At 42.1% G+C, this 27413-nt stretch overlaps 1 protein-coding gene across 22 annotated transcripts in view; it reads left to right on the top strand.

The window, feature by feature from the left end:
- Slc8a1 (solute carrier family 8 member A1) overlaps nt 1-27413 on the top strand; it is a 350559-nt gene that overhangs the window by 298647 nt on the left and 24499 nt on the right. For 14 of the 22 annotated variants that reach the window (XM_021185827.2, XM_021185828.2, XM_021185833.2 and 11 more), the window contains 3 exons: nt 678-746; nt 3850-3980; nt 8362-8461. In XM_021185827.2, the coding sequence (XP_021041486.1) occupies nt 678-746; nt 3850-3980; nt 8362-8461 (300 nt within the window). The remainder of the gene's footprint in view (nt 1-677; nt 747-3849; nt 3981-8361; nt 8462-27413) is intronic. The other 8 variants (XM_021185834.2, XM_021185835.2, XM_029471277.1 and 5 more) reach the window with 1 other exon arrangement.

The raw sequence follows: 27413 nt of genomic DNA, 5'->3' as shown, positions 1-27413 counted from the left end.
AAAAAAAAAAAAAACAGCAGGTGGACCTGGAAACCAATGGAATGAGGAGTTCCATGAAGTCTGTAGGCCTGGCTAATGGAAACAGTTGAGTGACAATGACACGACCTATGTGCCATGGATGTGTATATGACACTCTGCAGTCTAGAAGTGAATGCAGTGAGAGCCTTCCCAGGGATTAGATATTCCTTGACCTTCAAAGAAAAAGGTCATTTTATACGATAGGAAAACAGAAAAGATATGCTTCCTGGGGCTATATAGATACCACTGAAAGACTTCAAAAATAAGAACACATGTCAACACCCCAAGTGCTTCCTGTTGTTTTATGCTGCCTCTGGAATCAGTAATAGTAATGAAGGACCTAGCTCATTCATGTCAATCATTTGCTGGACCTCCTCTCACCGCAAGGAAAGCAGATCATTATCACGTCCATCAAACTTACAAGCACTATTTGGTTTGGCTTAAGGAACACTTTTGCCCCCGTTTGTAGGCAGTAATCTCTACCCCATTGTGGGTAGACCATCAGAACTCCTCCTTGTGACCTACAGAGGGTGACCGACAACTACCCACACTAACTTTCATGGCTTGCAGTGTGTGCATCTGGGTGTTGCTTTTACCTTACTAATTTCAAAGGGCACTGATAGCGGATCCTGCTGATTGTCTGCCTGTCCTTTTGCTAGGCCAGCCTATCTTCAGGAAGGTCCATGCTAGAGATCATCCGATTCCCTCTACTGTAATCAGCATCTCAGGTACTCATTTCTTCGTGGCCCTTGAAAACTAGAGTTTTCAGGTATACTTTGGGTCTTCCGATGTTAGTGCCTGGGCCTTCTAAAATATTTCCAGTTAATGAGTGGCTTCTCTGACAGATGGGGTACCATAAAAATTTTAAAATAGAAGGCCTTATGGAGGGACAGTGTGGACATACAAAGAGGTTGGTGCAGTGCCTTCTCTCTCTCAGATTTTAATATGTTACAAATGTCTCATAAACATCTTTTACATATAAGCCTTTCACCTAAGTATAATGGAAATTCTTAAAAACAAGAACAAAAACAAAACAGGTTGTTATTTCCCACCACAATGGCCTCTCCTGGTGTGCAAGGAAACAAAAGAACGTTGCCAGAGAAACCCAAGTGTCACACAACACTTCCAGTTCTACTGAGGGTTTACAACTTCCAAGTCAGCTCCTAGCACAGACTGGCGTAAGGACAGCCCAAAGAGTGCGGAGCCATATGCCAGCTCTGTAAGTCTACAGACTAAGTATCTGTATGGAAAGATAATTTAAAATAATAACTAAACTATATGAAATTGTTCGTGTTCAACACACAAGAAACAATAAGGAGTTGAGTGATATGTAGTAAATCCCAGTGGCCTATTGGTATATTACTCCATGGAAGGGCCTTAAACACAGGTAAATGAAGGTAGAAGAGCAATTCTTGGTGATTACACGAGGCCTAAACCCATGCTTTGGAGGATGAGTATAGCAAGAAGAACAAAAAAGGTCCCTAGAATTTCTTTATGTTGATAACAAACCTGTTAAGATGAGATATCCACATTTCAGCTTTCTTGTAAGATTTTTATTAAGGTTGACCACTAACAAGTTTCTAATTTGTATACTGTAATCTTTTAAATTCCCCTGTCTTTTACTTAACTAAAACAAAGAAAACTAGTAGAAAATAAGTTAGTGACTTGTTTTTTCCACAATGAAAATAATATCGTTAAATCCTGGCTAATCAAACATTCTCTGCCTGTTAACTACTTTCTCTTTCTTAAATGAAGGGAAGACAAACATCAGGGAGCAGTTAGAGACCCAGGTGCACCAACCATAGCATTTGATGCTGACCAGAAAGCCTGAAGGATTTGGGGGACAAGGGGGCAGTGCCCCCTTTTCACTCGTAGGATGATTCATTTTCATTTCCTGCCATGTTTTGTTTATTTTGCACCATGCCCTGGATCAGTTTTACTCTGTGAGATGCTTCCCGGAAAAATCACAGCACACCAAACTTCCTCCCTAACTGCTGTATGTTTTCTACCTATGTGACCCTGAGTACCATTCCAAACAGCTTAATGCTCATAAGTCACAGAAGGAATGGCCACAAGAAGCTGCCTCCCACACAGAGCTTTGCATTTCAAATAGATATCTAAATCACAATAACTGCTTTCAGGGGAAGACTTATTATTCAGTAAGTCAGAGATTTGGACAAAGACACAAAATCAACCTGAGCTACAAGGGACATGATCATTGGTCCAAATATTGCAGAAAGCAACAAGAAACAAGCTGTAGTTGATTTGAACACAAGGTAAATGGACTTCATGAGCCCTGCCAAGACTAGGTGTATATTTCCTTGAGATAACTACTTATAGGACGCTAACCAGAAGCCTTGGGTTTTAACTTGTCAATTCCTTTATGAAATCCCTTAACACTTCTACAATTAAAATCAATCTCATTCTCTCTCTGCTTTGCTTTTGCTTGTGTTCAACAGCTTCTCAATAGGTCAAACAACCCATTTTCATTTCCCTTTGATTTGGTAGAATGATGGACATTATTTCAGAACACTTTATTGGTTGAGTGCTGAAGAACGCACCAGTAGCTACATTCTGCCTTTGCCTCCACCACTTCCAACATGTGAAATCCAGGGTCCTGGTTGTACTTCCAGTACACCTATCCCCCACCCCAGTCCTTGCAGTAGACTGCTAGCCAAAATGCATCCCTTGAAACAATTGAAACTCATCGCAGGGTCCCAGAGCAGAGGGGGAAGATATGGGTCTTTGGAGAAAACAGAAGGTAGGAAACCCTGCTAAAGCTGATGTCTAAGTGCAAAAGGCAGGTCAGGGAGCCTTGGACAAACAGCCCTTTCCCTCTGGATGGCTCCCCAGACATTAGGTTCTGGAGGCGAGGGTCTCAAAGTGGAGGTTTTTCCATAGCAGCAATACTGCTTTCCTGGATATGTGTGTACTTCATTTGACTCTGAGAGATGTAGCCAATCATTTTCCAGCATCCTGGACCTGAAGAACAAGCATGCTTCCAGGTCATGTGTTTGCCCTCCACATAGTCTTGGCCTTTTCAGACTGGGATTTATCCCAATGACCTCCATTCAGAGACTCACTTCTGAGTACCCTCTCGTCTCCTGGAGTTAGAGCTGCTTGGCGGGCCTGGAAATAATCCTGCTCACATAGTGAATATTAGCTCCCTCAAGGCCTCACCCTCGCCCTCTCTATTTGCTTTAAAATTAATAAGGTCAAGGCTTTCCTAGTGTATTTCACCAGAGAGGAAGCTCCGGGACCAGCTGTCTCAAGGAAGTGTAAAATGGATGTTTCTGAGCTGAGCCTGTGACAGGAACTCTTGGCAAGTGTGACACTAAGATCAGAATTTCCCACTGGCCCCAAGGCATTTTCTGGTGCATCTAGAGAATGGAAAGGGTCAAACCCTCATTTCCCTCGGGGTTACTTTAGGATTTTTAATTGTGTTTCTTTTTGGCACATGCTGTAAAAAAATTTTTAAATGTGTGCAGGCAACCAGGCCAGCTTCACAGCAAAAGGCTGGTAATTCCCTCAGCACAGACAATGTGTGCCTGGGCCTTTCTCAGTGATGGGCCCTGAACATGGCTTTCCACAACCCATGCTTCCTTCTGCAGGAGATTAGACTGTACCAAATTTTAGTCATCTGCTGCTTCAGTGTGGCACTGCCCAGTCCAAGAAGTTCTGTCCCTTCCTCTTTTTAGCCTCACTATTTCCCCAAGAGACTGTTAGTTGGCCCTTAGAGCATCCTTCCTCCCTGCTTCTCTTATGTCAGGATCCTGGGGCTTACACATACAAAGGAGCACGTGGCTCATGTTCTTGCCTTCCCTTTACCAGAGGAATATGATGACAAGCAGCCACTGACCAGCAAAGAAGAGGAGGAGAGGCGCATTGCGGAAATGGGGCGCCCCATCCTAGGCGAGCACACCAAGCTGGAGGTGATCATCGAAGAGTCTTACGAATTCAAGGTGCGTCTCCCACGATTGCCAGCCCTGACACCTTGCGTACTGTGGTTCGGAGTGGTCTGTGCTGTAAGAACCTCCTGGAGAAAGCTGAAACTATGATTTTACGTCTGGGCTCATTCACTAAAAGGCTGTCAGATCCAATTCGAAATGGTTCTTGTTAGCAGAGAACCCAGAAATCCTGTACTGTAAAGAGCATCAGAACAAGGGCCAAGAAGGTGACACTCAACGGGACAGGGTCAGAATTGCTCCTAAAGGGAGGTCTTTGTCTGAAAGAATACTTTACAGAAATAGGTTTGGAGAGATTCTTTTTATAATAAAAATGTTAAATTAAAATAAATAAATAAACATATAAAAGTATTTAGAAAGTATGTGGAACATAGTGTAATGTAGTGCTAATCATAAGTATATTTTTTGAGACAGGGTCTTACTCTATAACTGTGGTTGACCAGGAACTTGCTGTATAAACCATGCTCATCTAAAACCTAGAAATACTTCTCACACTGACTCCCAATTGGTGGGATTAAAGGCTATACCCAGTCTTAGCTATGTTTTTGGAATTTTAGAAATTCACACAGCTTTATAATATTCCTTAAAAACTCAATGAAGCAGTACTTGGAGAGATTATGATGCATTAGAAAAGCCTGATGTTAGAAGAGAAGCGTTTGCCGTGTGGAAATGAGAAGGCGTTGGTTCTGGAGAATGGCCTCTATGTCGGAAAACTCTTTAGTATTGCCTACCCTACCGATGGTACCGCGTCAACAACGACACCGATTATTCCTGAAGTGATAAAATTAGAGTGTCTAGTTTATTCTTTTTCTCATGGTACTTGGTACTGAACTGAGGGATTCACATGTGTCAGGCAAGCCCAGATTTTTAAAATTTTTTTCCAGGGAATAGACTTCATTCTTGTAAAAGTTACATACATAGGAATGCGTGTCATCCTTGAAGATGAAGCTTCCTGTCTGTCATTCCTAACACACGTCTGCCTCAGCCTCCCTGTCCCATGCTGCACCACTGCCCCACCGCCCCCCCATTCTTCTTTGTACCCAGCTCCTTAGTATCTAAGAACACTTGAGGTGGAGCCAACATTCATTGCAAAATGAGATAAGACATTGCATCCCTTCTTATAATATCCTGAATTACAAACCCAGAACCAAACAATATTTTCTTTACTTATTTTACAGAAGGATACAGTGACTATTCAAAGAAATAAAAAAAAAAAAGTAGGGAATCAGGCTAATATAGAACTCTCAGAATCCTAAGTGAACCTTTAGTAATAATTGCTTCTTTTCCTTTTGTTGGTTGATTAAATTTAATTTCCGAATTGACATGCCTGAAGTATCTTTGCAATTAAAATGGGATTTTTCTTCAAAAGGTAAAATACATTTAAACCTTTTTTAGACCACTAGGAATATAACTATATCTAGCTATCATCTATTTATCTGTCTATCATCTATTTATTTATCTGTTTATTGATCTATCATCTATCCATCATCTATCTGTCTGTCTGTCTGTCTATCATCTATTTATCTGTCTATGCATCATCTATTTATCTGTTTATTGTTCTATCATCTATCATCTATCCATCATCTGTCTGTCTGTCTGTCTGTCTATCTTCTATCTATGTATCTGTCTATCATGCTTTTGCTTTCACTCCCTTGCTTAGAGGAAGGGTAAGCAGGGAAACAAAGCCCGAGCATTGCACTGTCAGAGCCCATTGGGGCCTAACCTTGAGCCTGGCTCTTTGAAGACATAAAGGGAACATGTGCAGGTTCACATAATCCCATAGCCTGTCCATCTCTATGGCCCACTCTGCTACTCTGTGTCCATGTGTGTCCATTTTCACTGTTCCTCCTGCAACTGCCTTTCACTAAGGGAATCCAAGGGTTCAGTGTCATTTGCCACAATAGAGATTGCCTTTCCTGAAGCTGATTCACTCCCAAACTTTTTATAGGCAATGTGTACTCTCCCCTTCCCAGCCTTGTCTTCCCATGCAGCGGCCACAGAAAGAGTAATCATAGTAACTATTTCAGAATATACTGGTTTACATAACTCTTCTAGGTCAATAATAATAATAATAAATAATTAATTAATTAATTAAAAAGTCTTGGGCCAGAAGTCTCCCTGGTCCCTAGTTTCTTTCTATAACTTCATTTGTCTGGGTTTTTTTTTTAACTTTCTAAAATAAGTTTATTTGACTGGGTTTTTTAAAAAAAACTTTCTAAAATAACTTTGAGTTTCATCTTCAAGTTTATAACCATGGTTGTTACGATTAAGACCTAAAGGGCATCTTGGGGGTATACTTTTCAAGTAAATCAACATCAACATTGACTTCCTTCACTTAAGAATTGTTTTTCTAGAATGTAACTTGAGAACTTGTTCAAAGCTCTAGAATAGCATGGGCTAGATAGACTCCGCATACCACCCTGTCCCCATGAGTTCTAGCCTGCCATGCTAAGACTGTGACTTTACTAAATCCCTCTGTCCTGGGTGAGGGTCTCATAATACCATGTCACTGACAGTTGAAGAACGTGCCAGATGAACATAGAGAGAATTGTCTAAACTTCAATTGATCTTGATTCCCCCTCTTCTTTCTCCCATAGAGTTGTACCCATAGGTACAACTTTAGCCACTGGAGGAAGAAAATTTGCTTCTGCCAGTCTGGTTAAAATGTATTACATTTTAAGATATGTCTGAGTTTTTCCACATCAATAAAGGTTAAGTTAAGTTTCTCCTAAAAGTTTGATCATGAGCAGACATTTCACGGGGAAGTCTGTGTTCCGATGCTGAGTGATGACACTGGAATGCTAATCTCTTGGATGGTGGGGTTCTCTGCCCTGGCTGCAGTACAGTGTGTTCTCTCCCTTGTGGAGAGTTTCCACTACATGTAAGAAAAGCTGAGGTCATTTCTTCTTACATTCCGCACAGCACTTTGAACTGGCATTAGTTGAGATGCTTAGAGTACTGGATGAGATGTGGCTGAGTCAAGAGAGAAAAGACAGATGCCTGTCGTGGGCTTCAATTTATTGTGCCCAAGAGCAGGGACTCTTAGAGCTGTTATCAGGGCACCAGCAGTTCTGGATACAAGACAAGCTGAGAGGTCACCGCCCTTAGGACATACAAGCCACCAAAAATCATGTTGCAGATATAGAACGTGCTAGCTGGAGATGACTCCTTTCATGTTTGTTTTCCTCTCCATGTCTCAAGTCAGTTCCAGTGACTCATTTTGAACTAACATGCATACTATTATAAATTGGCTCTGGCTTCACATCCAACCCCCCAGACACTATTCTCTTGACTCCTGCTTAGTCAATAACGTTATCTCTCTCAAATCATAGTTTGGTATCCTGCATTGAATATGTACAAATCTTTACCTAAGGCAAATAATATGTGTTTTCTGCCTCTGCAATTAGTGGGAATTCGAGGATGCTCTGACAGTAAGTGTGGATGTTTGGTAGACTAGTTGGTGCTGTAGTTTCTCTGAGAAGAGTAGCCTTGGTGTCCTAGAAATGCCCCTTCTCCCTGTAGTTGCCATGATTTGTGGTAGCGCTTTAACTTGTATGGCTTATTTAGTTTTCTTGTGACCGCTTGGCAAGTCCTGCCTGCTGTTTTATTAACCAAATTTAGAAAGTTGGAGAGTTCTAATTCCACAAAACTAATGGCCTAATAAGTTCTAAAGTAAAATAAGGGCATGTACCTCTGTGCTATTAAAGGATGAAAATGTGATGCAGGGCTATAAGCAGTGTGCCCTAAGCCACAAATGTTGACTTTTGCTTGTCTAGTATGCTCCTGATGTAACAGCAGTAGTGTGAGAATAGAATTGCCTGATAATATTAGCAAGCTGAAAAGCACAGTGGTCCCTCTGCACCACCACCTTAACACTACCCCCCACCCAAAATTATCTATGTATTAATGACCATACAGCAAACCTTGAAACCATGCCACTTGGCTATATGTCACTGACAAACAATACAGCAATACATCTTCAGGTTCAGAGCCGTTACTTCTAGATATTCAGAGTCAGTGTGGAACAGGGCCAGTAATGATTCGTTTGCAGACAGCAAGGACAGACAAGCCAGGGAGAATCAAGTTCACAGGGTTGTTGAGGAGCATGGGCGGGCCTGTGAAGCAGCAGCTAGGAAAACATTGTAGCTGCTCCTGGTTGGCCATTAGGGCAGCAAAGGCTGCTTGAAGTTTCTATTTCAGGATGTTTCTCAGGACACCTGTTTACATAGTCATAACAATATTTGATGTGCATAGTTTTCTGTTGAGCCTTACATCTGCTAGCCCTTATAGAATCCTGGGACTTGGAAACAAGGTTGTAGATTTCCTGAGGCCGTCACAACCCCCAGAAGTTATACTCTTATCCCTTTGCCCCTTTCAGAGCACTGTGGACAAACTCATTAAGAAGACAAACCTGGCCCTTGTGGTGGGGACCAACAGCTGGAGAGAGCAGTTTATCGAAGCCATCACTGTCAGCGCTGGTGAGTAGTACTTTGTTCTGTACCCTGGGAGGTGGAATGGCCAGTCTCAGGCTAAGTTTGCTTGATCTGCCACCAGCAAAGCAGCACGTGGCAAAATTAGAGAAATCGGCATATTTGTTGTCTGTATCCATTTACCATACTCTGGCGGTGGGGGTGGGGTAGACAGGTGAATTTAAACCCATTGGTGTCTCAATTCACTGTTTAACCAATTGTGGGATTTTGTCTGGATCCCTGAAGCAGCACACATTAGCTAAGTGAAGGTCAAAAAGGAGCTAAGCATGGGAAGAAAAGCAAGGCATTTTGATGTCTTCACCAGCAATGTGCATCGTCGTACACGCGCTTCCATGACACCGGACATCTTAAGCATCCACCCTGACTCCAAGGTGCACACCAAAGCACACTGTGACTTTTTTTCCTGCACAAGGAAAGCGCAAGGTTTTCTCTAAGAATATCCTACAAAATAGTCCTTAGGACATGAAATAAAGAAATGGTGCACTCCCTGTGCTCTCAAGCCTTGTCCACTCTCAGTGTGCGTAGGGACAGAGTGAGTCACAGACACTGGAAGGAAGCAACACTGCCATACATTTTTGTCTTCTTTGGTCAGATCTTTTACTATGTACGCATACACTGGTCTTGCTTCCGAATCCCCACAGGCACCTCTCACTGCAGCCAGTCAACAAAGCTAGGGGTTTCTGAGCAGTGAGTGATTCCCAAGCTGTAAAATATGGTAACAGCATCACTAGCAGTCAGGCCATAGCTTGTGCTGCAGCCTCCTCCTCCTTCCAATCTGCCGCAGAACACTTGGACGGATCTCCCAAGTGCTCTGGGAACAGAGAATGGTTGAAAAAAGAAAAAGCATAGCTGTTTATTATTAGTGCTGGATACCACCACGCTGTGGTTTCTTGCAGTCAAGTATCAATGGGAACTTATGAGCACTAAACAGCCAATACTTGCTTAGGAAGGTGGATTTAAAATGTATGCGTCAGCTTTCATATAAAGAGAGGGAAACACCCCTGGTGGTTTGTGTTTTTCTATACATATAAGATTAGCATCTGAGACAGGAGCGTACTTCCCTTTGCACAGAAGAACTGAGCTGATAAGAGCACTGATGAAACTCCTGTAGGAAGTATTCGAAAATGGTCGTGGAGCTTTGCCTCCTTCAGACTGTAACATGAAAGACAATATAGCCCTGTAGTGAGACATTTCCAACAGATGCCAGATCTTCTTTGGTTGCTTAGGGATGGATAAACACTTGTAAAGGCTGTGCGCTGCCTTTTTAGGGAGAATAGAAAAGACAGCCCCTGTACAAATTCTAGTATCGACACTTAATTTTCTAGTATAGGAGAGAGCAAGTGAGTCAGACAGTTCACATGTGTCTGATTGCTAGCTTGAGACGGAGAACATTGAGGCTGAGGAAGGATATATCTTGATGACCAACATGGTTCCATCAGTAGACCATTTGAGAGCAGATTTGCTTTCATAGCCACAGAACCGTTTCACATTGGTCCCCCTCACGTGTTTTAGTCACTGTCTGAAACTGCTCAGCGTTAATGACATGGCTAACTGTTTAACAGTGAAAAGGATTATGCTACCAACAAGACCAAAGTCTTGTGTTTGATGCTCTGGCATACAGAGAAACAAGATGTTGATGACTCCCTCAGTTAGTGAGCTAGAATCTGGGATGGCAGACACTGAAGAAATCCTTTCAAATCCCTGGGCAGTATTTTCAGTTGTTGCCTATACTATAGAAATACAATAACCTGGTAGTTTCTGAGAAACAGCTTGGCTCTGGAAGATAGGCTGTTTGTGTGTGAGACTGTGTGTGAGAGAGTACACATACGGGAGTGCCTGTGTGTGTGTTTGTGTGTGTGTGTGTTCTTATGCATGTGGAGATGTGTACACATATGCACTCACAATTGAAGGCCAAAGATCTACATCTAATGTCTTTCTTAATCGCCCTCCACCTTATCTTTGGAAACTGGGTCTCTCACTGAGCCTGAAGCTCATTGAATCATCCGGACTATGTGCTTAGCAAACACAGGCTGGCTTCTGTGCACACACCAACATTCCCAAAGTTTTATGTGGATACTGTGTAATGAACCCGGAGCATCCCACTTGCCTGCTCAGCCTTTTATACCTGATCCATCTTCCCAGCCTTTATCTGGAGCTGTGGTCTGTTGGAAAGGACTCTGGGTACTACTGACTGTCCTTAAGGGACAAAGAAGTTTTAGTGTAAGAAAAATTGCCCCTGGCCTGCTTCCTGGACAGGCTAGCCCTGTCACTTCTCCTGATACTCTGCTGGCATCATTTCATAACCAGTCTTGACTCCAGCCCTCTTTGTCGTACTAACGATTGCACATGGGGTTTTACATATGCTAGGTAAGCTCTTTACCAGTGAGTTATAGCCATTGTCTTATTTGTTTCAATTTTGAGGCAGTGTCTCAATAACTTGTCCACGCTAGCCTGGAATGTACTCTGTAATCTGAAGCTTTGAATCCTTCCAAGTCTATTGCAGATGTCCGACAGTTCACCCAGCTCCAAAGCGTTTGAAAAATAGTTCATTGATAATGCATAAAGTCTCTCAAGTATTATTGGTTTGTATGTGTATATGTGCTCATGTGTAGTGTGTGTGTGTGTGTGTGTGTTTCTAAATGACTGCTTAGAGACAGACAATGCTTAGAAACTTGCCATTTCCTAGGTTAATTGACCTTACTTACAATTTTTAGATCCAGAATATCTGAAAAATAAACACACAGTTTATAGTCAGTAAATTACATTAAATTACATGAAAGACAGTTTTCAAAGTGCAATGTTTCGGGTTATGACTGAGTTTAAGTGCCTAAGGGATGTTAATATTCTCAGGTTGTTAAACAGACAATAAAATTTGTAAAGCAGCATTTATTGAAGGCAGGCTTTCATTGGATTTTTTTAAGATTTCATGGCTAAATAGTTGAGAATCAGAAAGATTTTACTTATTAAAAATATTAAATTGTCTTTGAAGGATTCTGCTGAGACCGTTTCTCCCAAGCAATTTTCTGTGCAAAATTGAATCTATGTGTCTTACTAAACAAAAGTAATAATTTTGTAAATGGGATTTGGCTTCTCTCTCTTTTTTTTTTATTAACTCTATCAAAACTCGATTTAAAGTAACTAGCCAGTAATGCTATTCCCCACTTTGCCCGAGCTGCACAGCTCAGTACCTGGCTTCCTGTGGCAATGTTTCTGCTCACCAAGTTCTGCCAGTTGAGTATTTGAAGAGCTGGAGGATTTAAGAGACTTCAGCGATTAGGAAGGGATTAAACAGTCATGTTCCAGTAATTCTCCTCCTGTGACTTCCTAGACCGAATACCAGAGTCAGTTGTGTGCGGCAGTTAAAACAGCTGTCAAAATATTTCAAGGCAAGCCCAGTGCCACCAGGTGCCTTTAAGATGTGTCCATGCATGCAATACTCCATGCAGCTAGCACTTGCTACCTATCCAACTTGAGTTTCCCCCCAGTCCTTCCTCCTTCTTTGTGTCTCCACCAAAGCAGCAGCTGCGGGGAGGGGACAGGAACCAAGTGTCAACCTAAGCCAGGGGAAGACCATCAGGATGAGCATGCTATTACACAGCCTTCAGGTTGTCCTTGTCATCTCAGCCTCTCGCTAAAGAAGGGGGAGGTGGCAGTGAAGCCAGCATGGCAAACAGATGGTGTTTGTGACACTGCCCTGGGTGACATGGCAGGTCGTTAGTCACACCCCATGTCGGTTCCCTCATATGTTAAATGGGGTTATGAACTCACCACAGTATAGTTAAGACAGTGCACATTTCCACGGACCAGCTATAAATTTGGGTACCAAAACTGCTTATCTGGGAAGTGACCAATATATACTTAAGATTCTAAAATAAAAGATAGCAAAAATTGTACATGTGTAGGTAGTTCAACCTAACACTACAATGCTAGGTGGCTGGACTTTAGATTTCACAAGGGTACTGAACATGACATTATATATATATATACATATATATGTATATATATATATATATACATATATATATATATATATATATGAATACTGAAGTTCAGAAAAGAATGTGGCCTTTAATCCCAGCACTTGGGAGGCAGAGGCAGGCGGATCTCTGAGTTCGAGGCCAGTCTGGTCTACAGAGTGAGTTCCAGGACAGCTGGGCTACACAGAGAAACCCTGTCTCGAAAAANNAAAAAAAAAAAAAAAAAAGAAGTGAACTGGGAAAGAGTGTTGAAATGCAGGTCAGCTAGGCAGCTATCTCCTTTGTGAAGTATGAACTCACTGCCAGTGCCTGAGGCCTGAGTGCATTTATACCTGCACACAGAGCACACAAAAATATACATACACATGTACACAGAAACACACAGAACGTGTGTATAGATCTGGATGTGCAGACAATAAATATGTACCCTCAAACAGACATGAATAAACAAAAACCTACATACTAGTACACACAGAGATATGCATCCATGCAGACAGACACAGACACACAGAGATGCAGGTACACACAGACACAGACGTGCAGGCAACACACCACACCAACACAGAATTGCATAACACCCAGAATCCAGTGATGCAGTGGTATTGGAACCCCAGCTTGCACCATAAAGCATTTTCACAATACTTGTTGTCTCTTTGCAAGCTAGTTCACAGCTCTCTGAGGAGGGAATTCATCGATTCCTAAAGGAATAAAGAAAACATTTGTTTTCCTACTCACAACTCAAATCCATGGGTATCTGAAACATAGCTGTTGTTTCACCCAATAACTTAAAAACAACCAAAAGTAAAGATTTTTTTGAAATCCTTTTTGATATAATTGTTGTAGATCTTACATATCAACTACTTGCATTTTCTCAATGAAAAGACAGACAGACAGAGACAGAGAGATAGAGAGTAACAGAGAGACAGAAAGAGGTAATGGATAGAGAGGGAAAGAGAAAGGAGAGGGAGGGAAAGGGAGACAGAGAGAGGGAGACAGAGAGGGAGACAGAGGGAGACAGAAACAAAGAGAGGTGAAGGTGGGAGAGAGAAGGGAGAGAGGGAGGGAAAGGAGACACAGAGAGAGGGGGAAGGAAGGAGGGGGGAAGAGAGAGAGAAACAGAAAGAGAACAAAAAGACCAAAAAGATCTTTTTTTTTTTTTATGTATGTGAGTACACTGTAGCCATACAGATGGTTGTGAGCCTTCATGTGGTTGTTGGGAATTGAATTTTATGACTTCTGCTCACTCTGGTCGGCCCTGCTCACTCAGTCCCTGCTTTCTCCGGCCCAAAGATTTATTTATTATTATACATAAGTACACCATAGTTGACTTCAAACACACCAAAAGAGGGTGTCAGATCTCAGTACGGGTGGTTGTGAGCCACCATGTGGTTGCTGGAATTTGAACTCAGGACCTTCAGAAGGGCAGTCAGTGCTCTTAACCGCTGAGCCGTCTCACCAGCCCCCGCCTCCCACACAAACACACACACACAAAACATCTTCTTCCTGTCTTGTTTAACCTCGTGGCATATTGTTGAACAAGCATATAGTTATTCTGACTTTGAGTCTCATCGGTAGAGGAGTAGCAAGGCAAGACTACGCCATCCCATATGAAACCTGGGAACTCATTCAGTGGTTATCCCATTCCTACAGTATCCCTCGTGGCCTTATGATTTGTGTCCTATCTGATTTCGGGCAGGGGGAAAAACCACACTCTGCCTACTTGCCTGGCTTGCCCAGATTACATGTTCAGAAGAGTAGCAGCTTGCACGCCAGGCCTGTCCTCACAGTAGGGGAAGGATGAGGAATAAACCTGGGTTAGCCTCAGAAGAAAACAACGGAGATGATAAAGATGTGAAGGGGTGAGCTCTTCACCCCATTCCCTAACATTCCCTGGCATTCTCTGAAGTCCATAGATTCTTCATTACTTAAGAGAAAGCAATCAACATGAGGCCGACTTGGCTCAAGGAGCTGCTGTGACCACCCTGGATACAGGTCACAGGGATGGTTCACATCACGAAATAGACAACTTCACCCAGAGACTGGCACAGTGGCCTGCCGCTGTTTGCAGTACTTAGCTATGCTGATGAATTAGGAGAGCTCTCAGTGAACATGAGGTAGTTAATTTCTAAAGCTACCAACTCAGTGGTTCCCCCAGACAGTAATTGACTTAAATAATTGTCAGCCTGGAGACTAGTACACTCCAAAAGTCCTAAATAATAAAAATGAAACCTCAAATGGGATCCAAGGGATTTCCAGGCAGTTTGGTCTAAGCAGAGCTCTTTCCAGCAACCTCTTGTTATCCAAAAGCACAATGAAGATGTTCTCATTCCACCTGCTGGTGCTGGGTCACCTTCAAATCCTACCTATGTAGTTCAAAAGGATCCCTGCTTTTTCAGGCTTGACATAGCCTCAGTGGGACAATCTGACAGCTAGGAAGGGGTGGACATCATTTTCATTTATTTCTCATACACTAAAGATTCCTATGTGGAGGTTCACATCAAAGAAACCAGTTTCATGGGGTAGGGTAGGTATATTTGTTTGTCTTGAATAAAGTCTACTGAAGGCTTACTCTACTTAAATAGCATTCTCACCCATATGACTGTCCACTTCAAGTTCAAGGGCTTTATTCACATTGTCCCTACTCGTCACAGCCACAGTCTGAGCAGTATAACTGAGCATCTGTAGCCCAGAAGGGTTCATAGCTTCTTAATGTCCCACACTGGAAAGGGCAATCTTTGCAAGTTTGCAACCCGTGAGCTGTGAGCTTGGTCCCACGTGCCTCTGTTAGTCATGTCTTAACTGGTTGCAGGTCAGATCTCTACGTGTGCTCTTCATGCCTAGAATTACCCATGGGCCTGACCAGCCTTCTGTCAGTAGAATAGCAATGACTTTGCAAGGCACAATGGATGGCCCTGCTGCCATCCAACTTAGCTCGCATCCCTTCTCTCAGTGCATAGCTAAAACATATTCCTTGTGTTAGGAAGGGCATCTAAATCATTTAGTTTTCAAATGTTATGTGTGAAATCCTTAGCTGCTTTAACCACGTAAGGTAAAATAAGAAAAGAACCCCCAAACCTCATTGTGTCGCTTGGGTTAAGTCCTTTGGCCCTCTTGGCCTGCAAATGGAAGAGTTTGGAACATAGAGTTTTATGACTTGTCTTGGAGACACTGAAGGAAGGACATAAAAATGATGAAGTAACCCCCTAAATGATCCTTCACCTTGCAGAGTCAACTTGCATTGTTCTGTTTTTGAAACTGGAGAAGGAATATTGGCCTTGGAGTATGTGTAAAGATAAATTATGTACTTGTTTTTAGTCAAAGGTCACCATAGACATTAGGTGTACTGTTCAAACTAACCGTGTTATATTATCTTTTCTAAGAGAGGATTGGTAGATAGATAGGTAGATAGATAGATAGATAGATAGATAGATAGATAGATAGATAGATCAAGATAGATAAATAGATGATAGATAGATAGATAGATAGATAGATAGATAGATAGATAGATAGATAGATAGATAGANGATAGATAGATAGACAGACAGACAGACAGACAGACAGACAGGCAGGCAGGCAGGCAGGCAGGCAGGCAGGCAGGCAGGCAGACAGACAGACAGACAGACAGACAGACAGACAGACAGATAGATAGATAGATAGATCAATATAGATAGATCAAGATAGATAGATAGATAGATCAATATAGATAGATCAAGATAGATAGATAGATAGATAGATAGATAGATAGATAGATAGATAGATAGATAAATAGATAAATAGATAAATAGATAGATAGATAGATGATAGATAGATAGGTAGATAGATAGATGATAGATAGATAGATAGATAGATAGATAGATAGATAGATAGATAGATAGATAGATAGATAGGTAGATAGATCCAGATAGAGATATTCTTACTCACATGCTGTGCTTCAAAAACACTTTGAGACATCTGCAATTCTTTACTTTCACAAACTCCATATGGCAGACAAAGGTACATAAGTATGCACTTGTAAATGGAGAATGCATGTACACAATTTGAATATACAAATAATTCACATTTCAAATGGCACTTCCTGTCAATGTTGGTGGTGGAACGTTCTTGCCATATAGCTGATAGCTATGAGCCTGCCCAAGGAAGAGGAAAAGTTAAAGGAGTGTGTGAGAAAAGCCGACCAAAAGTGATTTCCAGAACCTCTTTGTAGGAGACACGTCTAGGTCATATCAATAGGGAGGGCCTAGGACATTTACCAACTTAAAAATGTCAGTGGTGGGGTTGGGCGGGGAATGGAATATGGAGTGTAAAAAAAAAATGAATTACAAATAAAATTAAATTTTAAAAAACTCTCAGTGGTAACAGGCAAAACCCCAGTAACCTCCCTCTGGCATTTCTGAACGAGGCAGGCCGGCCAGGCACCGCAGGGGCAAGTACAGAAGACACGGGGCAGAGCAATTTATTTTCTGCCCCCTGGATACGTGTTAGCTGATTTTTTTTTCTCAGAAAAGAATATTGGCTTATTGGGTTGTTTTTCTTTTAAATTGCCTATTACAAAAAAATCTTGAGGAAAACACTGTACGGAAGTACTTAGAATGAGTCAGCGCTCTCTCTCCTTCACAAGCCTCAAGTCAGGGCTCTAATGCAGCTTTTGTCTGGAGAGGCGACAGCTGAGCTCTGACAACAACACTCCATCTCTGGACCCAGCAGCTCCTTTGTTGGCACTGACTGCTGCAATCCAAAGACAGATTTAGCTGCTGCTTACCCACACGAGTGCTCCAGACACAGGGGACATGTTCCGTCCCCAGGTAGGAGCCTTTGTCTACTGTTTCAATGGGGGAAATATTTCAGTGTCATCCTGAGAGCTGGAAAACAGAATAAACACAATGCCCCTGAACATGTACACTTGCACACTTTTACACACACACACACATATACACACACACACAAGCAGCAACAACCCATCCACAATATCCTACCACACTAATTCTTGCTGACCTTGTCATCCCTAATCCTGGAATGAAAAGCCACGCTCTTGAATCAGCTCTGACAAGCACACTCCCCACTTAGCACGTCTTTCCTTCCTTGTCTTTGTTTGGGCATTTCTGACTGGATGTCTTATCTTTTTTTATTATTGCATTTTAGGTCCAAAGCCTGGCAAAACACTGGACAGGAGTCTGTTAATCTAGGCTAGTTTTCCACTTTTTAAATAAAGACTGTGACCAGTAAGGGAAAGAGTTTCCTGTAAGGAAGCCCAGCACAGAGACACCTTTAGAACTCAGGGTTCTTACTGCCACCATGCAGCAGTGTTCTCCCTTTCCTACTGGAACTGTGGGATGCTGCCTTCATCGATCCGACAGACATTCTAACTGCCACTTAACAACCTATGGGATTCTCGGGGATGGGATACCTCAAGACTAGGTAGCAAAAGCTGGAACTTTCCTGAGCCCAGAGTGCTACCAGCATGGGGGCAGGGTAAAAAGGCCTTGCCTGGGCAAATAGTTTTTCCCTTTTCACAGTGTTTCATAACAGTCCTGTGCCACACTACCAGGCAACACTTATCAACGTGGGGACAGATATTGGATTCTTCCCCAAGCCAAGGATCTGGATTCTGAAGCTACCAGTCCCCTTTCCACTGTGCATGGCTTGGGCCTCCCAGAGTCCCATGCCTGTAAGCCACTTCGGGCTTCCTATGCTCACGATTCTCAGGCACATCTATTGCCTTGGCATGAAGTGCTTCTCCTCTATGCATGGCTATATCTGAGGATACGTCATTTTAGGGGTTTCTCAACTAGCTAGCTCCCCACCTCTCATACACACACACACACACACACACACACACACACATACACACACCAATTTTCAAAATCTCATCACAAAAGAAAAAAAAAACTAGTTGTGTCTATCTGTACCAATTTATTCAAAGAAGGAGCTAGGGCACAAAGGGCCCCTGTGACAACTCATGTAAATCACGGGCAGGTCCTTGTTTTCAATGGTGGGCTCCATGTATGGAGATCTCAGTGAAAATCACAACAAAGAGAAGGTAGTAGGAGCAAGTAGATGAAGGATGCTCTATGCAATTGCAATCACTTTGTACTATGTAAACTGAATCCATGATTAGAATCTTGGGTACACACTCACCCCACCACTTTGTCAGCAATAGACTCCAAGAATCAGAACAACCTATGCAGGTGGTCCTGAGGTCAGGAAAACTGTACTAGGAAAGTTGTCACCACCACTGAAGGGTGGGAGTCCTTCCTGCTTGATGGACCAGAGGGAAAAGTGATTGGATCAAAATAAAGGTGAATCCCAGTTTCCACGAAGCTGATATAAACGACTAACCCGAAACTCATAGAAAAGCTGAATTCTTAAGAATTAAGTAGAACTAGCTGGTCTCAGAAAGAGTGATGTAGCCTTTGTTCACCACACAGAGGCTTAAAGATGGCAGATAATTCTCAGTTATACCTTTCCCAAAACAAGGCCAATGAGATTAGATTGCGCCTCAATGAATGTTTGCTGTAGAAAGGACAGCGATTATTTTTCCCTATGGGCACAATGCATGCAGTTAATCATGGAACTGGAGCAGCAGAAAAATATTAGAGCTTATGAGCAAGCCACTTGAAATTTTCATTAATATATCCTTATTAGGTCCCTGGGAACACAAAGAAGGATGTATATACCTTTATCCAAGTGCATGAAAGTAAGTGTGCAGGGAGCGAGCTAGTACCCACAGCATCACTGCAGCAGCACCTTAAGTGAAGGATTGTCCTCGATGCCCCCTGCATGCGGGAGACTTGGGCACATAGCTACCCTTTATGTAAACTTTAACATTTTCCTGGAATATAACATCATTATGTCTGTTGAAAATAACAAGACCATGGCTGTCCCAACAGCTCCTCCAAGGCCATCCTCCCTCACCACAGGAGGATAGTTTAGACACAGCCACTGATATTTACAAAGTACTAAAGGAACCCCCAGGTCAGTCTTAGAACCTGGTGTGCCCAACTACTATCCTCTATAACTAAACCATCAAAGCCAGCAGGAGAGGTGTGTGTGTGTGTGTGTGTGTGTGTGTGTGTGTGTGTGTGTGTGTGTGTGTTGCACGTGCGCATGTGCGTGCTCGTGCTCGCACACACGGTGGGTAGATTCTGCTTGCAGAAGACTGTCTCTTAGGTTGCAGAAGTCTCTTAGGTTACTCAAGCCTGAAGGAAATATGTCTCTATTGTAGAAACCTGGAAATCTTTCAATCCTGCAATTAAAAGATGATTAAAGAACACTGAATTTCAAGAGTCTCACCCTGGTATAATGCCGGGGGAAGAGGCAGGAGGCAAAAACATGCATGACAGATGATGTCAAACTGTAATTATGACTATGTAGGAGAAAGGGGGTGGTATTATACTCAAATAGTTGATGTTCCCCCTTCTAACAGTTTCATTTTGTTAATAATCCAACTTACAGAGAGCTAGAAGTCCTAGTGCATCCGTTTTTCATCTTGACAGTGACTACAGGGCTGAGAAATATTTCTGTCACATGAAATATTTCCTCAGCTGCGGTAACCTTCCTAACTAGAACTAACTAGAACTGGAAAGACTTAAGCAGGGAAACATCCTGCTCTTCATGGAAACCGTCTCCCGGAGGCTCATGGGTCTCAACCAAGTTTGAGAGTCACACATTAAAAGTCCGTTACTCTTTGGGGTCCCTTTCTAGTAGTGTCACACATCACCTGGCCCTTGGCTCCCTAAGAATAGACACTGATCCTATAAAGAAGAATGCCCCACAGCTGCTTGTGGCCTGGAAATATGTCATAAGTGTATCAGGAGACACTACATAGTATCTTCTCCCCCCAAGATTAGGCCAGCAGTCCCAGCTCTAAATGCTATAGCAATCGTCAACTCAAACTTGATGGACAATAATATTGGAATTCATTGTGTTCACTGATAGAAATGGGATAAAAACTGGAGAGAACTGGATCCCAAGTGACCTAGGTATCACTCTGCATGGCAGTGTCCATTATACACAGATTCTAAGATGTTTATCTCCATGCTATGTCTCTCAGGCCTTTGGCTCCATGGCTCAGGCAGCAAGAAAAATGGCCCACAGCCAGGCTCTTACTGTCTCCAAGAAGCATTGTCCACTTCAAGGGGAAAGCTTTTTTTTCACAATTCAAATCTATATATTTTAAGGGGCTTCAGGAGGATGGGTTCATTTGCAGTTCATTTGTAGTTCTTTAAGTTTTCATACAAGCATACATCATTTACAGCGCATATCCCCTTATCACCCCCAATTCTGTTTCTCATCTGTCTCTGTTCTTGTTGACCCCTTTGTTGCCCTAGAAAGTTTCACTTCTAATTCCATATCATACGTGATTTTATGCATCTATACAATCACATACATGATTTTATACATCCGTATAAAATCTAGAACCATCAATAATTTTTGTTTTTCTATAGTCTTAAACTTCCTTAGTAGAGTTTATCTCAAGTTGTATTTTCCTATGACTCTTGTTAATGGCTAGGAAATTTTCATTATATAATATGGCACATTTCTCCATCATCCTTCTCTTGTTAGACACCTAGGTGGCTGCCATAATTTAGCTATTCTGAGAGGTGTTACAATAAAAGAGGACAAATTCTTAGGAGGAAAAAAACCTGGTATGTTATCAAGATACATACCTGTCTTGGTGAGAGAGTTTTGTATGGACTGAAGAAAAATAAAACAAGAAATAATTAATTGTCTTAAAGAGCCTAAGAAAAATAGATGAAAAGTTTATATATGGATCCCCCCCTTAAAAAAATCAAAAACAAAAACAAAAAACAGCCACAGTATTGACTACAAAGCCTAGCATGGCTTTGAGCAATAAGTTGTTGTTGAATAAAAGACAAATGGCTGTATCTGTCTCCAAGTTATGAAGCCCATCTGATGTGGGTGGGGATTAGATTTATTTTCTGTTGCCTGGGGGATGGAATAGGAAGAGATGAGTGAGCCCCAGCAGTCTGAGCTGACTGCTAGAACCACCAAATTCAGATTGTACAAGTACGAGTCCTCTGATATAGCTGACTCTCTGGAGTGTGCCACCAGTGGCCATTTGGGAAGAATGACTAAAGAACAATCAGCATTAAACAGCAGGCTGAACTTGGCCAGCTTTAAGTTCCGTGTTTTCCTAATACCCACTTGTTTCAGGTGACAGAAGCAGCAAATGTCACACTTTTTCCTGAACTTAAGCAACTCACAGGTCAGAAAATAGACAAACTGAATTTGAAGATCTCTCTGACAAGAACGTATCTTCCTAAGTTTATTTAGAAGAAAACCTTAATAATGTCTCCTTTCCCTCTGAGAATATGTAGCACTCTCCCTCAGCAAGCTACAGAGGATTCTGATTGCAGGGCAAACCTAGACACCAGGCGAATCCTTAGGATTGACTTTGGGGGCCCCTGAGCATGTGATACATAGAAACCATTAAGACCAGGAAATGGTGATTGTTCTTAATAAAAAAATACAAATATATAAAATGGAAAAGTAAAAGAAAATATAAACCATAGTAAGAACAAGACAGCAAATGCTACTGAACTTAACTGAAGCTTCATGTATTAAACACAGATACATACACAGGTACAGAAAATTAGGAAACTTGTTGAATTATAGATCTTGGTTGGCTGTTGTTGTTGCTGCTGCTGTTGTGTTTTATAAAAAATATAGAAAACAGGTATGCTTAGTGGAGGCAAGGTATGGTGTAGGGGAAGGGGTGCCTCTGTGGGCCCAAGCTAAGGCATCCCTTCCCCCTGAGGGACCAGCCACACAAAGGTATAGTATAGACTAGAGTTTATTCAGGGCATAGGGAGGGGAGTTGAGTAGTAGAGACAGAAAAAGGCAGAGAGAAAGAGTAGAGGACTAGAGGCTGGCCATGAGTACTTGGAGGGGGGAGGGGAATGGAGAAGGTAAGGAGCAAGAGGATAGAGCAAGAGAGCATGAAAGTGAGGAGGGTGCAAGAAGCCCCTTTTATACTGTGTCAGTGATACCTGACTGATGCCAGGTAGCTGTAGACAAAATGCCAACAGCTATTGTTGTTGCTGCTGCTGCTGTTATTGCTGCTGTTGCTACTGTTGCTGTTGTTGTTGCTGCTGCTGCTATTATGGATGCTGTTACAATTGTTGTTCCTGATGTTGTTGTTGCTGTTGTTGTTGTTGCTGTGTTGTTGCTGCTGCTGCTGTTGTTGCTCCTGATGTTGTTGTTGCTGCTGCTGCTGCTGCCATTGTTCTTTCTCTCTGAAAGCTTTTTGGCTGATGGATGTTTCCTTTTGCCTTTTCCATTAATGCCTTCTGTCTAAACCTTTGCAAGTAAGGGAAAAATCAAAATAGAAGAGGATGGTAGTACTTAGTATATTTCTGTATGTTAAGTTGTAGAAGAAGAGAAACATCTGGAAAAGTGGAACAGAGTGCTTACTGTGGATACTTCTAAAGGACTCAGATAATCAGATGCTGACCCAGGTTAGCAGCAGTCTGCATCATCCAACCTGCTTACCCAATATACTTGTGTTCCTTTAAACAGTTTCCCAAATCCCAGAATGCACAGTTAGATACAGGTCAGTGTGTTAGGTTCTAAACTGGAAGGCTGACCTTCATCCATTAGAAATGGGAGTAAAAATGGAATACTTTCCAAAGCAGAGATTCCCAAATGGTCACAACTGTGATGCCCTTCTTGTTTGTTTCCCTGTGTGTATGGTCCCCAAAGACAAAGAATAGCATATGTCTGACTCAGTAAACAATAATTATGTCGTAGAATGATAGAATTCAATATTACTGATTATGTGCCAATATTTTCATATTTGTAGGGGTCACAGCATGGTATCTACCTAGCACTAGGCAATGGAAGAGTTAAATCACTTTCTAACCGATGCTAAACATACTTGCTCCAATAAAGCATTATGTAGGAATATGTTTCCTTCAGGAAGGTAGATCAAATCACAACCTAACTACCCATCCGCTGAGTAAATGATTATTGTTAAAAATAAATAAATAATAAATAAATAAATAAATAAATAAATAAATCCCCTAAGTTTGAAGTTCTTCCTGTGCAGGATGAGAATAATGATGCCCACCTTACACGGTAAGGTCACTGTAATGTCACTATGAAAGTTGAACTTTTGTATTTGGAGGTTGTTCTGGTTTGGTTTGGTCTTGGTTGTTCATTGTTTGTGGATTTCTTTGTTTGTTTTGCTCCATGTCTCTCCCTTGCTAGGTATATCCTCATGTTCTTCCTCCCTGCGCCTTCCTTTCTTTAAAAATAAATTAGCTCAGGGAAATGATAGTGATGATGGTTTGCTTGAGCAGAACAGAGATCCAGTGACAACAGGCTTCTGGGGCTGGGTTCATTTATTACCTTCTGGCCAGCAAGCAACAATACCGCGCTGTAGCGCATCTCTCTATGAAGTGGCCCACACTATTACCAAGGACAAGGATCTTCCCTCTTTCGGTCTTTAAAGCAGCACTGTGATGCAGCAGTTACCAAACTCATATGAAAGATGTGGATCTGAGCCTTGGGAAATCTAAGTGTCTTCCCAAAGCAAATGACGAGACAGAAATTGGCTTTTAGTGTTTCTGAGTCAAGTGTGTGGGATATCCCAGCAGTTTCTTTTTCAGGTTCTCGGAGCACACCCTGAGACCCATGTCTATGGAGAGATGTCAACAAATACCTGTTTACCTTAGAGGATTAGTTATCAGCTGGAGCCAAGCCTCCTGCTCCCATCCATGGTTCATTGAGCTGGTACCTTGTTCTGTGCTTCAGAGAAGCGATAGCACCTTGTTATTGCATCAATAGTAGAAGTGAGGCTGTCTCCACTACCTGAACTTTTAATGACTTGGCTATTTTTATCTATTTTATGGTTGTATTTATAGAAGCAAGCGTGTGTCAGGGAAGCCATTTATAAGGCTTCGGGAGGGATTATTGGAACCCAGATTGTTTATCTTTCCATTAGTGGAATCTATAAAGCTGAAAAGAAGGATTCTGAGATAAGATGGATTTAACTGGGTGCCTATAAAAGCAAGCCCACCAATGTGTCTATCTCTACGCTAGCGCAGAGGAGGAAAGTAAAGGGAGCATGTAACCCCAAGCAATCCTCCACTGGCAGGCTACAGAACCAGCCAATTGCTGTCTTCTCTGGTATGGCATAAAAAATGTTCCCAAGGTATGAGGGGGGGGGGGGGCTCGTGTTTCATTGCTCTTTGCAAGAAACGGACTCAGAACACAGACACTCTTGTCCTTCCCGAGGATAGGATAAGTGTGCAGCATGCATGGCAGTCAGTTGTCATTTTTTAATAGTTATATGACTTGTCAGCTAATCAATCAAATTTATAAAGTGCAGTGAGATCCCAGGGAAAAGAATGGACACACACTTCCACTTTAAAATGCTATAAAATATATGTGGGCTTCCTATTTCATATTTAAGCATGAGAACATTTAAGATTCCCTATAATGCTGGAAGATATAAGATATTCTCTCTCTAACTCACTCCACTCCACTCCACTCCACTCTACCTCTCTCTCTCTCTCTCTCTCTCTCTCTCTCTCTCTCTCTCTCTCTCTCATACATACATACAAAGAGAGAGAGAGAGAGACAGAAACAGAGATAGAGACAGAGAGACATACACACACCCACACACACTTTATGTTTGGGGCTTTGTGGTTTGGTGTCTTACTTTATAACTCCAGTTGGGTGGGGCTCAAATTCACAGAGATTCACCTGCCTCTGCTTCCCAGAGATTGAAGGAGTATACCACACCCCCTGTGCTTTATATTATTTTGTTTTAAAAATTCTAGACTATAATTTAGGAAACAGCTTGATGACTAAGCAATGAAATGATGCTGAGAAAACACAGCTGCACACCTAAGAAGGACAGAGTGATGAGCTACATGATCCTCATTAGCTTGAAGCATCCTCAGATACCTGGTACCAATGCTCTCATTATTCCCATCCACAGCCTTCCTGGGAAAGATGTTATTAATTCCACACCTTGAAGATAAATGGAACATCTACTCCTGTCACTTCTTTTGACAAGTTTCATTCTTTGCTTTCTGGTTCATCTTTAAATTTTGAGACTTAATCATTCCCAAATTAAATAATTTTGCAGAGTCGGAATGTGCTTCCGAGGATGACAGAGGATCAGTGCACCGAACATTTTAATCTTATGTTCTGAGAAATTACAAAGTGCCCATACATAGAGAAGCTAAGAAAATGATAGGATATAAAATAACTATAAGCAGAAATCCCAGTGCTTTTGCTGAGCACAGAGCTACATGTGCTTTACAGTTCTTTGAATGTGAGTGGGGAGGACAGGAGTCAGGCTCGTGAGTCAAACACAGAGTTAGTATGGTTCTCACCTCCTACCCACCTTCAGGTTAGCGATGAAGTAAAACATGGCAATACCCCAGTGCATGGACAGTGTTACTTTGCTTTTAAGTGACATGTAGTAGTTGTACATAGTTGTGACTCCAATGTGTCATGTTGATACACATACTCCACATTTAAATAGTGACATGGGAGGATCCCAATGAGCTGCTATTGGTTAGCCAAAGCTGCCATAATGCTTAAACAGAAGGATTTCATTCTCTGGGTATCTAGGTGTAAGGTTTGGCTTCTCCCAAGAAACTCCTTAGCTTGCATGTATGTGTGTGTGTGTGTACATGTACATATATGTATTTGCAATAAGGCCTCATTATATAACCCAACTAGCCTCAAACTATAGTTCCTGCCTCTACCTCTAAAATGCCGAACAGCGGGCCTGGGGCACCATGACAGGTTCCAGTGTCCTTTCTGATGTGTAGTCTCATTTTATTGTTCCAAGGTGCTATATCCAAGCTCACATTCTAAGGTTTGATGGTTAGGGCTTCAAAGCATTGCCTTGGGCGGGGCAGGGGGAGTTTAATGTAGGGCATATCAGACACCTTTATTCAAAAAGCAGTTTGTGCTTTCAGAACAGAAAACATGCTCTCACTCCAATAGCATGAACCTGGGAGGTCAACAGTGCTTTTTCACTCACAAATTTTCTATCAATTCACTTCGACTCAAGTTGTTCACCTAAATAGTCCCCAAAGGTGACTCTGTACACCTGTCAGAGCTTTCTCCTAGTAGCTTATTGGCTACCTCCCAAAGCATCAAAGGCAAGACTGCATCTTCTCCAATCAAACTGTGTATGGAACAAGTGTAGCCATGTTCTCATGGAAGAGCAGTCCATTGCTTCCTCTCCATTTTAGCAAACCCAGACAACCCACTTCCATGTTTCATGAGACCCTCTCTCTGCTCCAGGCTTGAGTGTGCCTAAGGCAGTGGTCCTCAACCTTCCTAAACATAGTTTCTCATGTTGTGGTGACCCACCAACCATAAAATTACTTCATTGCTACTTCATAACTGTAATTTTCTGTTATAAATTGTAAATATCTAATATGCAGGATATCTGATAAGTACCCCCAAAGGGGTCACAACCCACAGGTTGAGAACCACCGGTGTAAGGGTTTCTTCATGTTTCTTTTTGTCCCAGATGGCTTCACCCTAGACTGAGTCACAGAGACCATAGGCACTTGCTCTGTGCTGCAGTTCTCAGATCATACATTTGGCTAGAGAGCTGCCAGCCCCACCTGCTACCAGCCATATTAGTTGAAACAAAGTAAATAAATTCTGGGTGGTATTGTAAGAAGTAAACAAAATGGCCAAGGAGTTCCTTTAATAATCACAAAACACATTTTGTGACCCTGTATTTATCATCACTTTGATAGTGACATTCACTATCATAGTTTGAAAATGAGTGGGGGGGACACTCGCCAGCTACCCACAACACCCGCCACAGGATCTTAAGACTTCTGGAGAGTGGAACACAGCTTCTGCTCCAATCCAATTGTGCGTGGGACCTGAGACTGCATTAGTTAGGGAAGCAGAAGCTGGCCTGAGTAGGGCCACAGGCCTCATCCGGCCGGATCAGC

This window comes from Mus caroli, chromosome 17 (assembly GCF_900094665.2).
Source record: "Mus caroli chromosome 17, CAROLI_EIJ_v1.1, whole genome shotgun sequence".
NCBI lineage: Eukaryota > Metazoa > Chordata > Mammalia > Rodentia > Muridae > Mus > Mus caroli.
Note: the sequence above shows the minus strand (reverse complement) of the source record. Positions and strands in the feature narration are given on the sequence as shown.